This window comes from Patella vulgata, chromosome 6 (genome assembly GCF_932274485.2).
Source record: "Patella vulgata chromosome 6, xgPatVulg1.2, whole genome shotgun sequence".
NCBI classification, from domain to species: domain Eukaryota; kingdom Metazoa; phylum Mollusca; class Gastropoda; family Patellidae; genus Patella; species Patella vulgata.
In genome coordinates this window covers 14,478,068-14,493,733 of record NC_065884.2, presented here as the reverse complement: position 1 = coordinate 14,493,733, position 15,666 = coordinate 14,478,068, and the positions used below count along the sequence as shown (strand labels likewise).

Sequence of the window (15,666 nt, the reverse complement as noted above, 5' to 3'; positions counted from 1 at the left end):
AGCAGCAGAGCTTTCACTTTAAATTCCACAATTTTGCCAGTCAATCAATTTTAGATGTATTTTGTTTACCTCAGATTATTAAAGCATTTTTTCGAAAGAATAAAACAATTTTGAGTATTATTCCAATATATTATTTAAATTTTTAAGTGTTTTTACACATAAACTATAAATTTATTGTGATTTAAGGTTAAATTCTAATTTTATGGCATGTAAATTGACTGCCAGGTAAGTTCTCCAGGTGGACAATGTCACTGCCAGTCAATGACTGAAATTAGAGCCCTGGTTCACAGATACAAGAAAATAGATGTGTTGCCAGGCAACAAAACATACTCTTGCAGCAGCTAAATCATCAGCGCAAGGATGCATCTTCGTCTCACATATATTATTATTATTATTATAGCACAGCATATTTATAGTGCACCCTTTCATATAACGTGTTCAGAGGCACTTTATAAAGTAATCCCCCCCCCCCCAAAAAAAAAATACATATAAATTTCAAACAGATTAGATAATAAATGTAGTCTCACATATATTATTATTATTATTATAGCACAGCATATTTATAGTGCACCCTTTCATATAACGTGTTCAGAGGCACTTTATAAAGTAATCCCCCCCCCCCCCAAAAAAAAATACATATAAATTTCAAACAGATTAGATAATAAATGTAGTCTAGAGTCTTCATGAGAAATTGTGGACGACGGACATATGGACAAGCGGAGGCGACGGCAATATACAACCACATTTCCACATTGGCGTAAAAAACCAATAAGAACACATATTTGTGATTGGAAGAAAATATAATATTAGACGTATTATTTATATAGTTATGATGGTTGATATAATTCTTGTCGTTGATAAGTGTTGTACTGTCTTGGTCTTTCACATATCAATGGCTGTCGTTCATTATCGAACTGGTCCATTGCTCGTTGTCTATTTCGTGCTTGTTCCAAACGACGTCTTCGCTGTGCTCGTGGACATGGTGGGAATGGAGCATGTCCTTTAGTGAGGTTAAACTGAATTGCTGTTCCTACGATACATAGGACAGCCCAAGTTACCACCATTATTATATCTGAAATAATGAATATCTATTATATAATCCACTTACTATATGGTTCTAGTCATATAAATTCAATCTATCAGGTTCCAAGTTCACATATATAGAAGGATAACTCATGATTTCCTTTTGCATTCGTCACTTCCCTTTCATGAAAGCTTCATAACGCATCTATTGTAACAATGACCTCTGTCTTAAAATTATACTTGGAACGTGTTTAACCGGTTCTATCACATATGTGATAATGACTGACACCAAAATTGTCCTTTAAGTTAAGATTTTACTCAACTTTCAATCACTGTTTATGAGAAATATCTTTAATTCAGAAACACAAAACCTTGCACACAGTTTCTTATTGATGAATTTAATACATTAAAACAAAAAAAGGTTATATAAGGGCTATATTTTAGTTAAAACAAGGCGAACAATTTTGGGTAAATTCTTAACTGAATGCTTTGTGAACTCGGGGGCTAGATTTGTAATCTTGGTTATGGAATTCTATGTAAATGATGCATGAGCTATCATTTTGCTAACAAAGTTTAAAAACATGAAAACAAACTCGGTAGTTCAATAATTCACTTGCATGTAGGGGTCTTTAGCAGTGGGATGAAAGCAGATATCTGGAGAAAAACCAACAGGTTCCTTACGTACCAGCGGTAAATTGAAACCACTTCTCTGCCCCGATCTATAAAAACGAACAGATGCCACACAGTGTAATTTGCAGGACATTTTATCCAGATAGCGAGGCTACAGTCTACTTTGACCACTAACAAGTGAATATCACAAGGAAAAATCCTGTAAAAATTTCTCTGTGTCAAGCCGGGATCGAACCTAGGACTTCCTAGATAGCGAGCCAACGTCATACTAACTGAGAACACCAAATCTAAAACCACTTCTCAAACAATACATTGGACATACCATTTATATCGAACGGTGTCACTACTTTAATTTTCTCATATCCATCTATGATAGCATGGTTGATGGTATTAAGGATAATGAGTTTCAGTGTTGTATGTAGTAAATAGTCTATAATAATACATATCAGATAAGATCCTACAAAAGCACAGGTTAGGATATTCAGCTGAAATAAACAAATAAATACAAGAAATAAAACATACATTATGCAAGAACTAAATCTGCCTATTGCAGGTCTTTCTTTGGGCCTGAAATGTTATCTAAATTATTAATTAGACATTAATTAATTATCCAGACCATAATCAACTGTGGATGCCATTGGTAGCCTGCGATGTTTAGTGGATTGGAATACATTTTTTAACTATTATAGCGAGAACTGTCAACTCTTATCTGATCACCCATAATGCCCCTTTAACATCATCCACGTCACTATTACTAACCATTTTAGTAAAACAGAGTGATACTAATGGATAGATTATTTTATTTCTACTATTAATGAATAGATTATTTTATTTCTACTAACAGTTCAATAAAACAGAGTGATATTAATGGATAGATTAATTTATTTCTATTATTAATGAATAGATTATTTTATTTCTACTAACCATTTTAGTAAAACAGAGGGATACTAATGGATAGATTATTTTATTTCTACTATTAATGAATAGATTATTTTATTTCTACTAACAGTTCAATAAAACAGAGTGATACTAATGGATAGATTATTTTATTTCTACTATTAATGAATAGATTATTTTATTTCTACTAACAGTTCAATAAAACAGAGTGATATAAATGAATACATTATTTTATTTCTACTATTAATGAATAGATTATTTCATTTCTACTAACAGTTCAATAAAACAGAGTGATACTAATGGATAGATTATTTTATTTCTACTATTAATGAATAGATTATTTTATTTCTACGATAGATTATTTTATTTCTACTATTAATGAATAGATTATTTTATTTCTACTATTAATGAATAGATTATTTTATTTCTACTAACAGTTCAATAAAACAGAGTGATATTAATGAATACATTATTTTATTTCTACTAACCGTTTTAGTAAAACAGAGTAATACTAGTGGATAGATTAATAAAGCACAAGTAAACGCCATCCAATAATTTAATTCTGTATTCCATACATCAAGATTACCTGAAATATATACAAAATGGTTACTTTATTATTTACATTATACCAATAGTATGGTTACACCAATTTAATAATTTTGTTCTTTGGGTCATTCTTTAGGTCTTAAATTATTAATTAGACATTAATTAACTTACCAAGACCATAATCAACTCTTAATGCCATAGTATAGTCTAGATTTTCAATAGATTTAAATACATTTTGCGGTTGATGCGGTTACCGTAAAAATGGATAATCAAGACTTTGTTTATTATCGTAACAATGGTAGCAATGACAATCAAGGCTAGACTGTTCTTCTAACAGCGATAACGATGGCTCAGACTGAAGTAATTTGACTGAAATGTTCAACATATTACCTTTTCGTTATCTATTTTTTAAACTATTATAGCAAGAACTGTCAGCCCTTATCTAATCTTACATAATGTATCTTTAACTGATCAGATAGATGGATAGCAGATAAACACCCTTTTTATTTACAACTCTTTGATGTCAAGATTAAGATTCAATCTATCACTGGGGTACAGTAGTATAATTTATCAATCAATTCACTACTATGTGCAACCATTCTTGAACACTGAAGGGCTCAAAGGCTTCCATAATCATATTGCATTTTCTTTTCAAAATGAAAAGAAAAAAAAAGAGCCGGTTTCAAATATCCTGGTTAACATAATTTCACTTACCAAATGGAGTAAAGAAAAGTACAGCTGAAAATAGAAATCCACCAACAAAACCAACAATTAATACTGATAGGATGGGTATTCCCCAGTACCACCAGAATAAAACACATATACCACCCCCAGCTATACCAATTATACAACTCATAGTTAATACCAATACTGAAACAAAATAAAACATGATCACAGGTCAAATATTACTTTTATCTTTTTATTGTTTTAAAGGAGAATACTGGCCTTTACCCTTTTTTATATTTATTTATATAATATTATAAAGGTTAATGTAAGCACAACCATAAATACATATTGTTGCACCTTTAATTAACATGACAGATGCGACAGAGTGATGGTAACTGGCAGTTGATGTTTATAAACTAACCAAGTTTGTTTAGAAACATTGATTAAATGCTTGTTAAACTAGTACTTGTACTGAATGTAATATAAAATATTTGCAACAGCTACAATTCTCCTAGTACGGTAATTTTGACTTGGAAATTATCTTATACGATTATTTAATATTTCCTAATGATATCAGATATTTAGAATTTGGAACTTACAGATACGAAACACACACTCTATATGGATCTTATTATATAAGATATCTCAAAACACATACTTAATAATAACATAACATTTTATTATCCAATCGCGGAATGCCACTAAATGATTATAACACATGTGTTTTGAATCTAAAATGTAGTATCCATATCAATACAAAGTGTTTTTATGTTTTATTTAACTCTAATAATGTATCTTCTTTGCGTGGCATGTAATTAAATGATTCATTCGGACAAATTTCCTCAAATTCAAACATAAACTTGACCCTCTTTCTTTAAGCAAGTGCAATAATTCTATCTATGAGCATCCAGTAATTGCCTTAATATTCCATTCAAAAAACGCACAAGAAATCTCCAGTCATCAAATGAACATAAATAGACAAATATAAGGCCACTTTTAGCAACGATAAATAACAAAATAGAAAAAGAAAAACTAATTGGGTTTTTATCTGAATTACCTGGATCTATTCCTGTATATAAAGTCAGCAGTACAAATGATATTATAGTCCATGCTAAAAATCCAAACACAAAAAATTCTGAAAAACAATAATTTCGGTATATTATGATAAATAGAACAATCCCATAGGTTGCCAGGCAACAACACAAGCTCAAAGTCATCAACATAATTATGATCTAAATGATAAATAGAACAATCATAGGTTGCTTGGTAACAAAATACAAGCTTACAAGCTGCTAACTCGTCAACCTAATTATGTTGCAAATAAAATATCTGACCGTAAGTAAAGGTTCTAATGGGCTAACAAAAACCAAGGAGAATAAATGTGGAAGTTATTCCATTTAATATACAGATAGACAAGCAATAAACAAATTCAGAAAGATGGATTGATAGTTCCAGTCAATAAATTTATAAGATTTAGTAACATCTGTTTTTATCAAAAATTGCTTACCTGTCTTTAGGAACTTGTGACCAAAGAAACACAAGCCTACACCAACAAGAAAACATAAAGCTCCTATAACATACTCAGCATCTTCAACTATAAACATAATCAAAATACATATTTACAATGTTGTTTATTTCCTAGGGGGTTGGGTAGGGTGCGCTTTTAATCATAAGGTCTGTCATTGAGTAAATTTTAACGCCCAGGCTAATGAAGACAGGCATACTCCATAAAGGAAATCATGCTCGGACAACTGCACTACAGACTACTATTATTTCGAATTCCAACTGTCAAGAGTTCTTTTATACATGAACGCTAATGTGTATACACACAGGACCTCAGTATTTTTGTCTGTCCTGAACCATTGACAAGTTGAAACCATGTTGGAAAATCCCAGAGAACTTTCTCGACTAACACTGGGATCAAACCCTGGTCCTCCTGATTAGCGGCCAGCGCCTTATTCACTAAGGCACCAATAGCCAGTAAGCTATGTACTATGTCATAATAGTATTCAAGTGAAGGCTATATCTGAGATCTATAACAGTGTGCAATGTACTTTGGTTGAAATAATGTCAAAATAAATGCATGTGACACTTTGAAAATAAGTAAATTCAATCAACATTGCAGTGCAATCATGGTCAAGATTTTCTTAAAGGAATTTGTATGTATTAATCATTATCTGGTATTCAATATCTACATGTAGCATACACACTAAAAGTCTTCTATCCAGCCATTTTTTTCTTCGTGTATTTACCTGGGGTTTAATGTTCACAGAGCCGGAGCTAATATAGTACATCATGCTGCTGTTTCTTTTTTTTATTTACACTGACTGACAGTTCCCTAATAACATGACGGTTGTTAATAAGAGAGAGAGAGAGAGAGAGAGAGAGAGAGAGAGAAATGGGGTTTAACATCCACTCGACACAAACTAGGTCATTTCGGGACTAACACATGGTTCAATTTTATTTCAATAATTCGCTTGCGCATAGGGGTCTTTAGCAGTGGGAGGAAACTGGAGGACCCGGAGAAAACCCACGAGGTTGGACTGACAGTTGTTAATAAAAGATGAAACAATTTGTACACTGGGTTGTGCCTTGTTGAATACTAGATAATGATTAAAATATACAAATCTGTGTTCTCCTTTATCACCGAAAATTTGTGGGCAGATTAACGCATGTACGACTGATTAAATTTATAGGATTAACCCTTTAACCAGTGGAAAAAATAAAACAATAATAATGTGTGTTTAGTAACAACATTAAGTTCTTTGTTCTGATTAACCCCTTCAACTAGCATACATGTACTGTATCCTGCTATACTTACAGATATCATTAACATAGTTATAGTTAATACTATTGTTCCTCAAACCTTAAATAATGAAAATATTTCAAGAAAATTCAATTTCTAAGACTATATTGTTCTCACCCGTGTCTGTTGTCCATTCATATTTTCCAATCAATGCTCTACACACACTACTTGTAATTTTTGTCAGATTTTTCTTAAGTTTCGCAGGGATTGTACATTTGGTTGTAAGGCAGAAAAATCATAATTCAAAATTTCTCATTCATAAAATTGGGGAGAGAGAGAAATGGGGTTTAACGTCCACTGGACACAAACTAAGTCATTACGGGACTAACAGAGAAAACCCACGAGGCTGGACAGGCGACCCTACTCCTTGTCACGTACAACCGGGGAATCGAAACCACGCCAGTTGACTCAATGACAGACCGTATGATAAAGCGCGAGCATGCTAACCATTCGGCCATCCACCCCCCCTCATAAATTTGGTTGTAATGAAGAAACATATTAAAATTCAAAACTTCATCGTTCATAAATTACAGCATTGGCTCCTGATTTATGTTTAATATTAAAGATTCTATAATAATACTCACCATCAATTTCACAAGTTTGATTAGTTAAATTACAACCATATGATGCTACACTGACATAACTAGCTACTGTATTTAGACGAGTATTTTTAACAACTACACCATATATACCACCCTGACCATTAATAGATGACAGAGTAAAATTAGACTTGGTTTTCATATCATTAGTTAGTGACATAACCTGAAAGTATACCAATCAGGGTTCTGAAAATATCTATAGAAAATAATACACAAAAATATGTAATGAATGAAGAAAAGATGGAGAAAATGGGTAACAAAAAAGATAGGAAAAATGTACAAAAGAGGAAAAATGTGCAAAGGATAGGGAAAATATATAATTAATAGGGAAAATCTGCAAAGGTTATGGGAAATGTGTAAAGGATTGGGAAAATGTGCAATAGACATGGAAAATGTGCAAGGGTTAAGGATAATGTGTAAAGAATCAGGAAATTGTGCATAGGATAGGAAATGAAACGTGTATGGACAGGGAAAATGTGAAAAGGATGAAGGTAAAATGTGAAAAAGATGAAGGTAAAATGTGTAAAGGATGAAGGTAAAATGTGAAAAGGATAAGGGAAAATAAAAGGATAGGGAAAATGTGTAAAGGATAAGGAAAATGTTCACTGGATGAACAAGAACTAAGGCAACCTTTTTATTCAGTTTTAAGGTGATACATCTGCTGTACTGTTTCTTAAAGGATTGATGTGTCATTTAGTGCTATATAGGAATTATTTGCAAACTACAATATTATGAAAGTTAAATCTCTAAAAGGAATACCAGTCGAAATGGTTCTGTTCTGTTCAGTATTTACAAAGATATGTTGAATTGAAATTTCACTGATCTATGCAGCACGCTATGTAATAAGTCCAACACTATATTGTTTTTGCTGAACAGAACTCACAGACCTATTTTGAATTTGATTGAATACAAGTCGGGAGATTGCCATGATATTTCTATTTTGTTTTCCTACTTAATGGGGTTGAGCATTCTAAAATGCACACTTTAAAGCTAGCACTGTACTTTTTGTTCATAAGATATGACATTTTTTGTTATTTGAGGTGATAAACTACATATTAATAAGAAAAATATACCAATTTTATTTACCAAATATGTTCCAAATTTGGCCAAAAAGCATGATAATAAAGGGTACTGATGACAACAAAAGTCAAATTTTCTCAGTTATGCCTGCATGGATTTTCATCACATTTGGCATGAACAATGCTAACTGCAATTCCAAAAAAGCCACAGCACAATATTTGGCTATAGGCTGTGGTTTGTCTGGTATTCATAGGAATGCCAAAAGATAGGTTGCCAGGCAAAGAAACATACACCTACTGTAGCTAAGTCGTCTGGGGAGTTAACAATGATTGTTGCATATTTTGTCTTTTGTCAGAAATGAAAACATTTGCAATACACTAAAATATGATTATGAGTAACAACCGATTTGGCTTCTAGTTCTGCCCAGTTCTAACATTTAGCATACAAAACATCTTGTATCTCCATTATTACACAACAAACGGTCGGAATGTAGTGTGCTCTGGGTTATTTTACACAAGTGTCCAAAGTGTTAATAAGATTGGTGTTGAAAGATTAGTGCATACCTTAGACTACTCAATGCCCTTAAATGTTAAATGATTAATCTGGGTATATTCATGACTGGTTCAGCCATGAGAAATTTAATATTTTAGCGAGTATGACACATTAAGACTTTTAAGTATTCACTTTATTGTTACCTTTCTTCCATTTGCGATAATATTTTCAACACCAATCATTTTTTTCATGGCATCCAAGAAGTATTTTTCATCAAGTTTAGCTTCTTTCACAAAATATACATAAACATCATACTCCAATTGTTTCTGCATCAATGAACTTTCACATTCACTGACAGTGTCAATATTGGCCCACTGAAATCTGACTGATGTCCAATAATCTGTATAGGACAATAACATGTTGGGATCATTCTCTAAATTTAGAATCTGATTACATCCACCAGGTATTGGATCTGAAAAAATAAATAAAAGTAGAATAACCTTTTTATTTAAAGTCTTTGAAAGTCATTTGAGAAATTATGAATCCATTTCAAAATGAGAGAGAGAGAGAGAGAGAGAGAGAGAGAGAGAGGTGTTTTAACCTCCACTCGACACAAACTAGGTCATTTTGGGACAAACATATGGTTCAATTTTATTTCAATAATTCGTTTGCGCATAGGGGTCTTTAGCAGTGGGAGGAAATCAGAGGACCCGGAGAAAACCCACGAGGTTGGACAGACGACCCTACTCCTTGTCACGTACAACCGGGGCCATTTCAAAATACACTACTGTGAACGTTGAATGTCTAAAAGGTATATCAGTCCAGAAATGGTTCAATTCCGATCAGTATTTATTAGAGCTGGCAGAAAATATTGATATTGCTGATAATTGTCGGTAAAGCATTTTGAAGATCGATAATCGGTTAAATATCGATAAACGCGCAATGATAGGTAGCCACATGCAAGAAGAAATCGATAAAAGATTTAAAGATAATCCGTATCACAGTATTCTTTACAACGTGTGCTTGCACCTAGCTCGGTAACTGTAATTAAACAGAAAGTCATTAAACACACACACTATTGTTCTTCAAGCAAGACTCCATCGCTAAGAATTGTCGGCCGCTTGGTTTGAGAGCAAATAGATTGCATACCATTCAGACTTGTACCCCTGCTTTTACTCTATTTCTTTTGTCTGCTCTGTCTCTAAATCTCAATTACAACATCTCATAGTGACCAAGAATTAACAATATGAATTAAGCCACTATACAAGGCATTTAATGTGCATTAGAAATCCAAATAACTAGAGAAATGAAATGAAATGAAATGGGGTTTAACATCCTACTGTTCTGCTCTGAACTGGGCTAATGAAGACGGGCATACGCCATACAGTGTGCTATGAGGGAAATTTTGCCCGAACAGTGGCACTACGGCCTACTCTTATATCGAATTCCAACTGTCAAGGGATCTTTTACATGGGACCTCGCTTTTTAGTCCCATCCGAACGACTAGACAGCTGTCCTTGTCAGGCCTTCCGTCCTGCATCACTGACAAGGGAGAACCACGCCTGAAAATCTGGATGAACTTTCTTGGCCAATGCAGGGATCGAAAAATAACTAGAGAAATAAACTGTTACTGTTATTATTTTTATGGTCATAAACTAATGAAGTTGATTAGTTTCGACAGTTGGTTTTATTATGGAATGCTTATATTTTATTGTGAAATCAATGGAACAAATCCTACATATTAAATGATATTACAGCATAAACTCATATATAATTCATATACAAATGATGAAAGTTTTCAAAACAATTTAAGTAAAAATAGTTCGCTGATATTATCAATTATTGATCAGCGATTATCGATACTTGAAACCAATATCGATTGCCAGCCCTAGTATTTATAAGGTTACGATGAATTAAAAATTTCTCAACATTTGGCCTCCAATGCAAACAATGTAAACGGGATATGTTCAAAAGCCAGTGTCACCTGTAATAATCGCTACAATCCTTTGCTAATACCCTGCATCAAACAGCACACATTTTTAAAAAAAAAACTCTTCCTGATCCGGCCACAGCAGTGAAGACAAATGGAGTGAGATTTATACAATATGGGTGTCGAAAGACATCCTGTAGCCTGTTAATTTGGTGCAGTTAAAGACAAGCCAACGGCATAACAATTCTCTTCAAAAATGAAATACATTCACTCACCATTGATTTTAAGATATTTGACGAGCAGCAGAACATTGACAGAGTCTACTTCATCTGTTTTAATAAACCAATATATATTACCAGGAGAACTGTAAGGAGTCATAACCCCTACATTCCTACCCCTGGCTGTACTGTCTTGAGTAAAAGTATTTTTCCATGATAATGTTAAATTGTTTGTTTGAGAATGAACTTCAATAATAATAAAACTGATGCCTGTCTTGTCAACATTATGAACCAGTCTTGAGGTACCATTCGTCAATTTTACACTGGTAACTTTCCCTTCTGTTAAATCAACATCCCCTGAGAAAAAAAAAAGCAGACAATTATCAGATAAAATTTTGATGAGGGCAGGGTCAGCCATCAGCTGCGAGGAAGGATATTGTCATCACTTTATAAAAGAAATAAAATCTTTCATCTTTGAATGAGGCAGGCTATTTTTCTACTTTGGTGTGAGGAAGCATATTTTCTGACTTAGTTGTGAGGTGAGGAAGAAATGTGTGGGTCAAATTGGCAGATGCAGGTCAGTTCATCCCACAACCGTTTCACCTTGGGCTGTTTCATCCCAACCTATCTTTTTATCGGGCTCTTTCATCCCTGGCTGTTTCGTCCCCCTTGTTATTATAATAGCAGTCAATTAACTGAGTTGTACTTATTGTTAAATAAACTGTTAAACACTTGTTTATTGTTAAATAAACTGTTAAACACTTGTTTATTGTTAAATAAACAATAATGTATGAAATAAATAAGTTTTACTCGTCGATTTTTGTTGATTACCGATCACCACCAAGATTAGTTTGTTAGTTTATTGGGGGTTATTTTTTTTTGATGTCTAACATCATTAATCTTCTTTATAAAAAGGTATATTATAATTGCATATTGACAGCTTAATCACTCGCCAAAATACATGATGAACTCTACGTATTACCCAATAATCAACTAAATTGCACAGGAGCCCCTTTTAAATAAGACAAATTAGATTGATATTATTTCGAAAAAATTCATGTAATACCTGTGGGATGACAGGACCTGATATAAGTGAGATGAAAGGACCTGTGTAAATTTGGGATGAAACAGCCCGAGATGAACCGGTAATGGGATGAAACGACCTGCTCCCAAATGGGCAGGGATGTGAGGAAGAACACATGCTACACGGGTTTGTTTGAAACTATTATTTGAATCAGTCATTTTTAATTACTTCCTCATATATTTTTTTGTTCATTAAAAATGGTGTTGAGGTTGAGCCACTCGAAACCACACTCCACAGCGTACACAAGGTTGTGTAGTGATTTCAAAATATTCATTTATGATTGTCTTAAAATTAGATATTTTTTATTTCGATAATATTATGGATGGGTGCCAGTGAAGTCGTCCACAAGCAAAGTCGTCCACAGTGAAGTCGTCCACACCCATTAGTGGAGTCATCCACAAGGCATTGGTGATGTCGTCCACACCCATTAGTGGAGTCGTCCACAAGGCATTGGTGATGTCGTCCACAACTATTGGTGATGTCGTCCACAACTAAGAATAAGACTCGTACACAATTTACTCGTACTCAACTATTGGTGATGTCGTTCACAACTAAGAATAAGACTCGTACACAATTGACTAGTACTCAAAACGCCGATGTTATTGTTTGTTTTGTTCACCGATGTTTTTGCAATGAAGTATACTTGTATTTTTTGTTAATTGGCGTTATGATTTTAGCGATGTATTAACAATGTTTTTTTAATAAAGTATATTCGCTTTTAATTGACGTTATGATTGTAACATTTTTGATTAGTATTAACGATGTTTTTGTAATAAAGTTTATTGTATTGTTTGTTAAATGGCGTTATGATTTTAGCATTTTTGTTTGTTTGATTAGTATTATCGATGTTTTTGTAATAAATCTAATGAATCTAAAACGGCAGAACTACAACAACAACTGGTTTCGGAGAATAAATTAAAGAGGCGACAAAGGAAGACATTTGAGACAGTAGCAGGGAAAATCTTTAAAATTGTTATATTAATGAAATTGTTATATTAATGAAATTGTTATATTAATGAACTTGTTTATGAATTTGTTATATTAATGAACTTGTTTATGAATTTGTTATATTAATGAACTTGTTTATGAATTTGTTATATTAATGATTATTTATTGAATTTGTTAAATTTGTTTATGAATATGTTATTTATTGAAGAAAATGATTTACTTTGTTGTTTATTTGCCGGGAGAAAGGGTGACCACGCAGAAAAATTATACTAAATAAAAATACATTATGTGTCCCGAAAGTAAACTAAGTCGTGTGGACGACTCCACCAACGGGTGTGGACGACTTAACCAGATTTTTCGTGTGGACGACTTTGCTTGTGGACGACTTGACTGGCATTCTTATGGATAATATTGAGTTTGAGATCCAAAAATTAGCTTGATCCTTAATATGTGATGCCACTTATAAAACTATTAATCATAATAAAGAATTAGAATATACTTTCATTTCCACCATGACCATATAATATTAATAATATAAAATGATTGTATTGTAATACTACTAATTGTAAAATAGTGGGGTTTTTTTTTCTGCAATACCTTTCGTTACAGCTAAAAAGCAACACGAAAATAACAGTAGGCATTTCATATCCATCGTAATGCTTTCAGGTTCTACAAAAACTGAATCCAAAAAATAGCACAATTTGACAAGCCATTATGATTATGACCTCATCCTCCAAACTTGTTTACATATTTTCTGACAATAATAGACACGTGATATATGGGAGACAACTACAAATCTTTTCGGTAGGCTCGATCAAAATTTTCCCTTGCGATTCAGATAAACAAAAAAAAGCGCTTATAAATGGTGAGAATTAAATTGACTATGTTTTCATTGTACAAGTGTATATAGATCTATTTCACTGTAAAGAATCTTCCGAATATTAGGGGATCTTTGAAAGAGTATCCCTGTGCATGAGCTATTACCCGCCAACATTCGCGACATTGGGTAATTTATCTTCTTAACCATCATTCGATTGGTCAGAATGTTCGCATCAAAATAATTTAACCAATCAAATTAAGTGACACAAAACCGCGGGCACATATTTCCACCATCTTCCCTCGTGTTGGTAAAAGCGCATGTAAGTGTAAGATGTCTGAAATTTACGTTTCAGATATTTTTCTTTAATAATAACACTACATCGAGAAAATTTCTCGACAAGTAACACGATCTTATCGTACATTTGTATTTATATCATTTTGTTGCATTTATTAGAAGATTTTAACACGTCTTACAATTATTTTCAGCCATTTTACCCGGTCCATTTTTTTTTCATCACTTCTTGTAATCTTGACTTCGTCTTCAGTTGCTCATCATGTTGAATTCGTGCCATGCCGCATATCCTTATCCTACATTTTATTTTAACAGAGTAGTAGCTCTCGAATATAAATTGACGTGACATTTCCTTACATTAAAATCAAGAAAATTAATATAATGATGAGTCCAATAATATTGTATTTTATGCATAGCCATAGTAGATCTATAGGCCCAGGCATAGAGTGTAGACCTTTAATTAATTAATATGGCTTTATTATTGTATAATAATAGTAGGCAGTTACTTGTATGTATAACTTTCTCTTTGATTATGTCTGATCATTTATATCTTTTCTAATTGAAGAAATTTAAAAATTTGTAAAATTAACAAACATACATGTATTAATGAATCATTTGTCTAGCTGTAAAAACTTTAAAGATATATTATTCAAGAACTAAATATGCCTTTTGCTGTTCTTTCTTTAGGCCTTAAATGTTATATAGATTATTAATTAGACGGTTATTAACATGACAAGGCCAGACAAGGCCATAATCAAATCTCGATGCCATCGGATGCTCAAGATTTTAACTGGATTAGACTTGTTTGGCCATTTAATGATTTAATTTTAAAAATGGAGGAACAAGTCTTAAGTCTTAAATATACCACTATCATGGTTACGATAATAAACAATCAATGCACACATCCTGTCAAAACTACAAACAGTGATAACTTGACTCAGAATAAAGTAATGAAATTTCAATATTTTCATTTTGAATCATCAATTTTTGAACTATTATTATTGCAGGAATGCTTACATCTTTACATCTAAATCTTAAATAATGTATCTTTAAGGATATTTTGCCAAATGATCACCCAAATTGTTGAATGAGGTGGCAAATTGTTTACATGATCTGAGTGAAATGATAAACATAACTATGAATAGTTTTACAGTCATGTTGACTAATTTCCCATATTTATATTGTACAAATTAATTTAAAATCAAAATGGTACATGTAAATAAGGTTGTCTTTTAAATTTTGTCTTTTAAAAATGTTGTTCTTAGGGAATGGTAGTAGTAATGAATGGTAATTAGCTACTTTCAACTTTATCGGTAATGGTAATTAATTACGTTGCCATAAATGAGAATGTAATTGTAATGGTTGAATTTAAAATGTAAGGGTAATGTAATCTACATTTAAAATATAAGAGTAATGTCATTCAATACATTTAAAATCAACCGTAAGGGTAATGTCATTAACTACATTTAAAATGTAAGGGTAATGTAATGAACTACATTTGAAATGTAAGGGTAAACTACATTAACTACATTTAAAATGTAAGGGCAATGACAATGTAATTAACTACTTTTAAAATGTAATGATGCCAGATATAATTAAGTAGCATGTATACTGATTAGCAGTTGGAACCCACTGTCGATAATAAATGATAAATGATTTATTCATCTGTTGCTGTCTCTACAACCAAACCTCAACA

General features: G+C 32.5%; 1 protein-coding gene across 1 annotated transcript; it reads right to left on the bottom strand.

The window, feature by feature from the left end:
• Positions 1 to 267: 267 nt before the first annotated feature.
• LOC126824596 (transmembrane 7 superfamily member 3) lies at positions 268 to 13,732 on the bottom strand. The gene is made up of 10 exons (XM_050553855.2): positions 13,457 to 13,732; positions 10,885 to 11,184; positions 8,883 to 9,151; positions 7,153 to 7,330; positions 5,270 to 5,356; positions 4,820 to 4,897; positions 3,811 to 3,966; positions 3,039 to 3,136; positions 1,976 to 2,138; positions 268 to 1,072 (listed from the first exon to the last, which is right to left on the bottom strand). The coding sequence occupies exons 1-10, from the start codon at positions 13,509 to 13,511 to the stop codon at positions 828 to 830; spliced, it is 1,629 nt and encodes a 542-aa protein (XP_050409812.1). The 5' UTR covers positions 13,512 to 13,732; the 3' UTR covers positions 268 to 827.
• Between the last annotated feature and the right edge of the window lie 1,934 nt (positions 13,733 to 15,666).

Coding starts and splice junctions, on each gene's coding strand:
- LOC126824596 (XM_050553855.2), bottom strand. CDS start 13,511: ATGGATATGAAATGCCTACTGTTATTTTCGTGTTGCTTTTTAGCTGTA. Junction 2,139..3,038: donor TACTCTGTTTTACTAAAACG/GTTAGTAGAAAT, acceptor TGTTTATTTCAG/CTGAATATCCTAACCTGTGC. Junction 1,073..1,975: donor GACACCGTTCGATATAAATG/GTATGTCCAATG, acceptor TCATTATTTCAG/ATATAATAATGGTGGTAACT.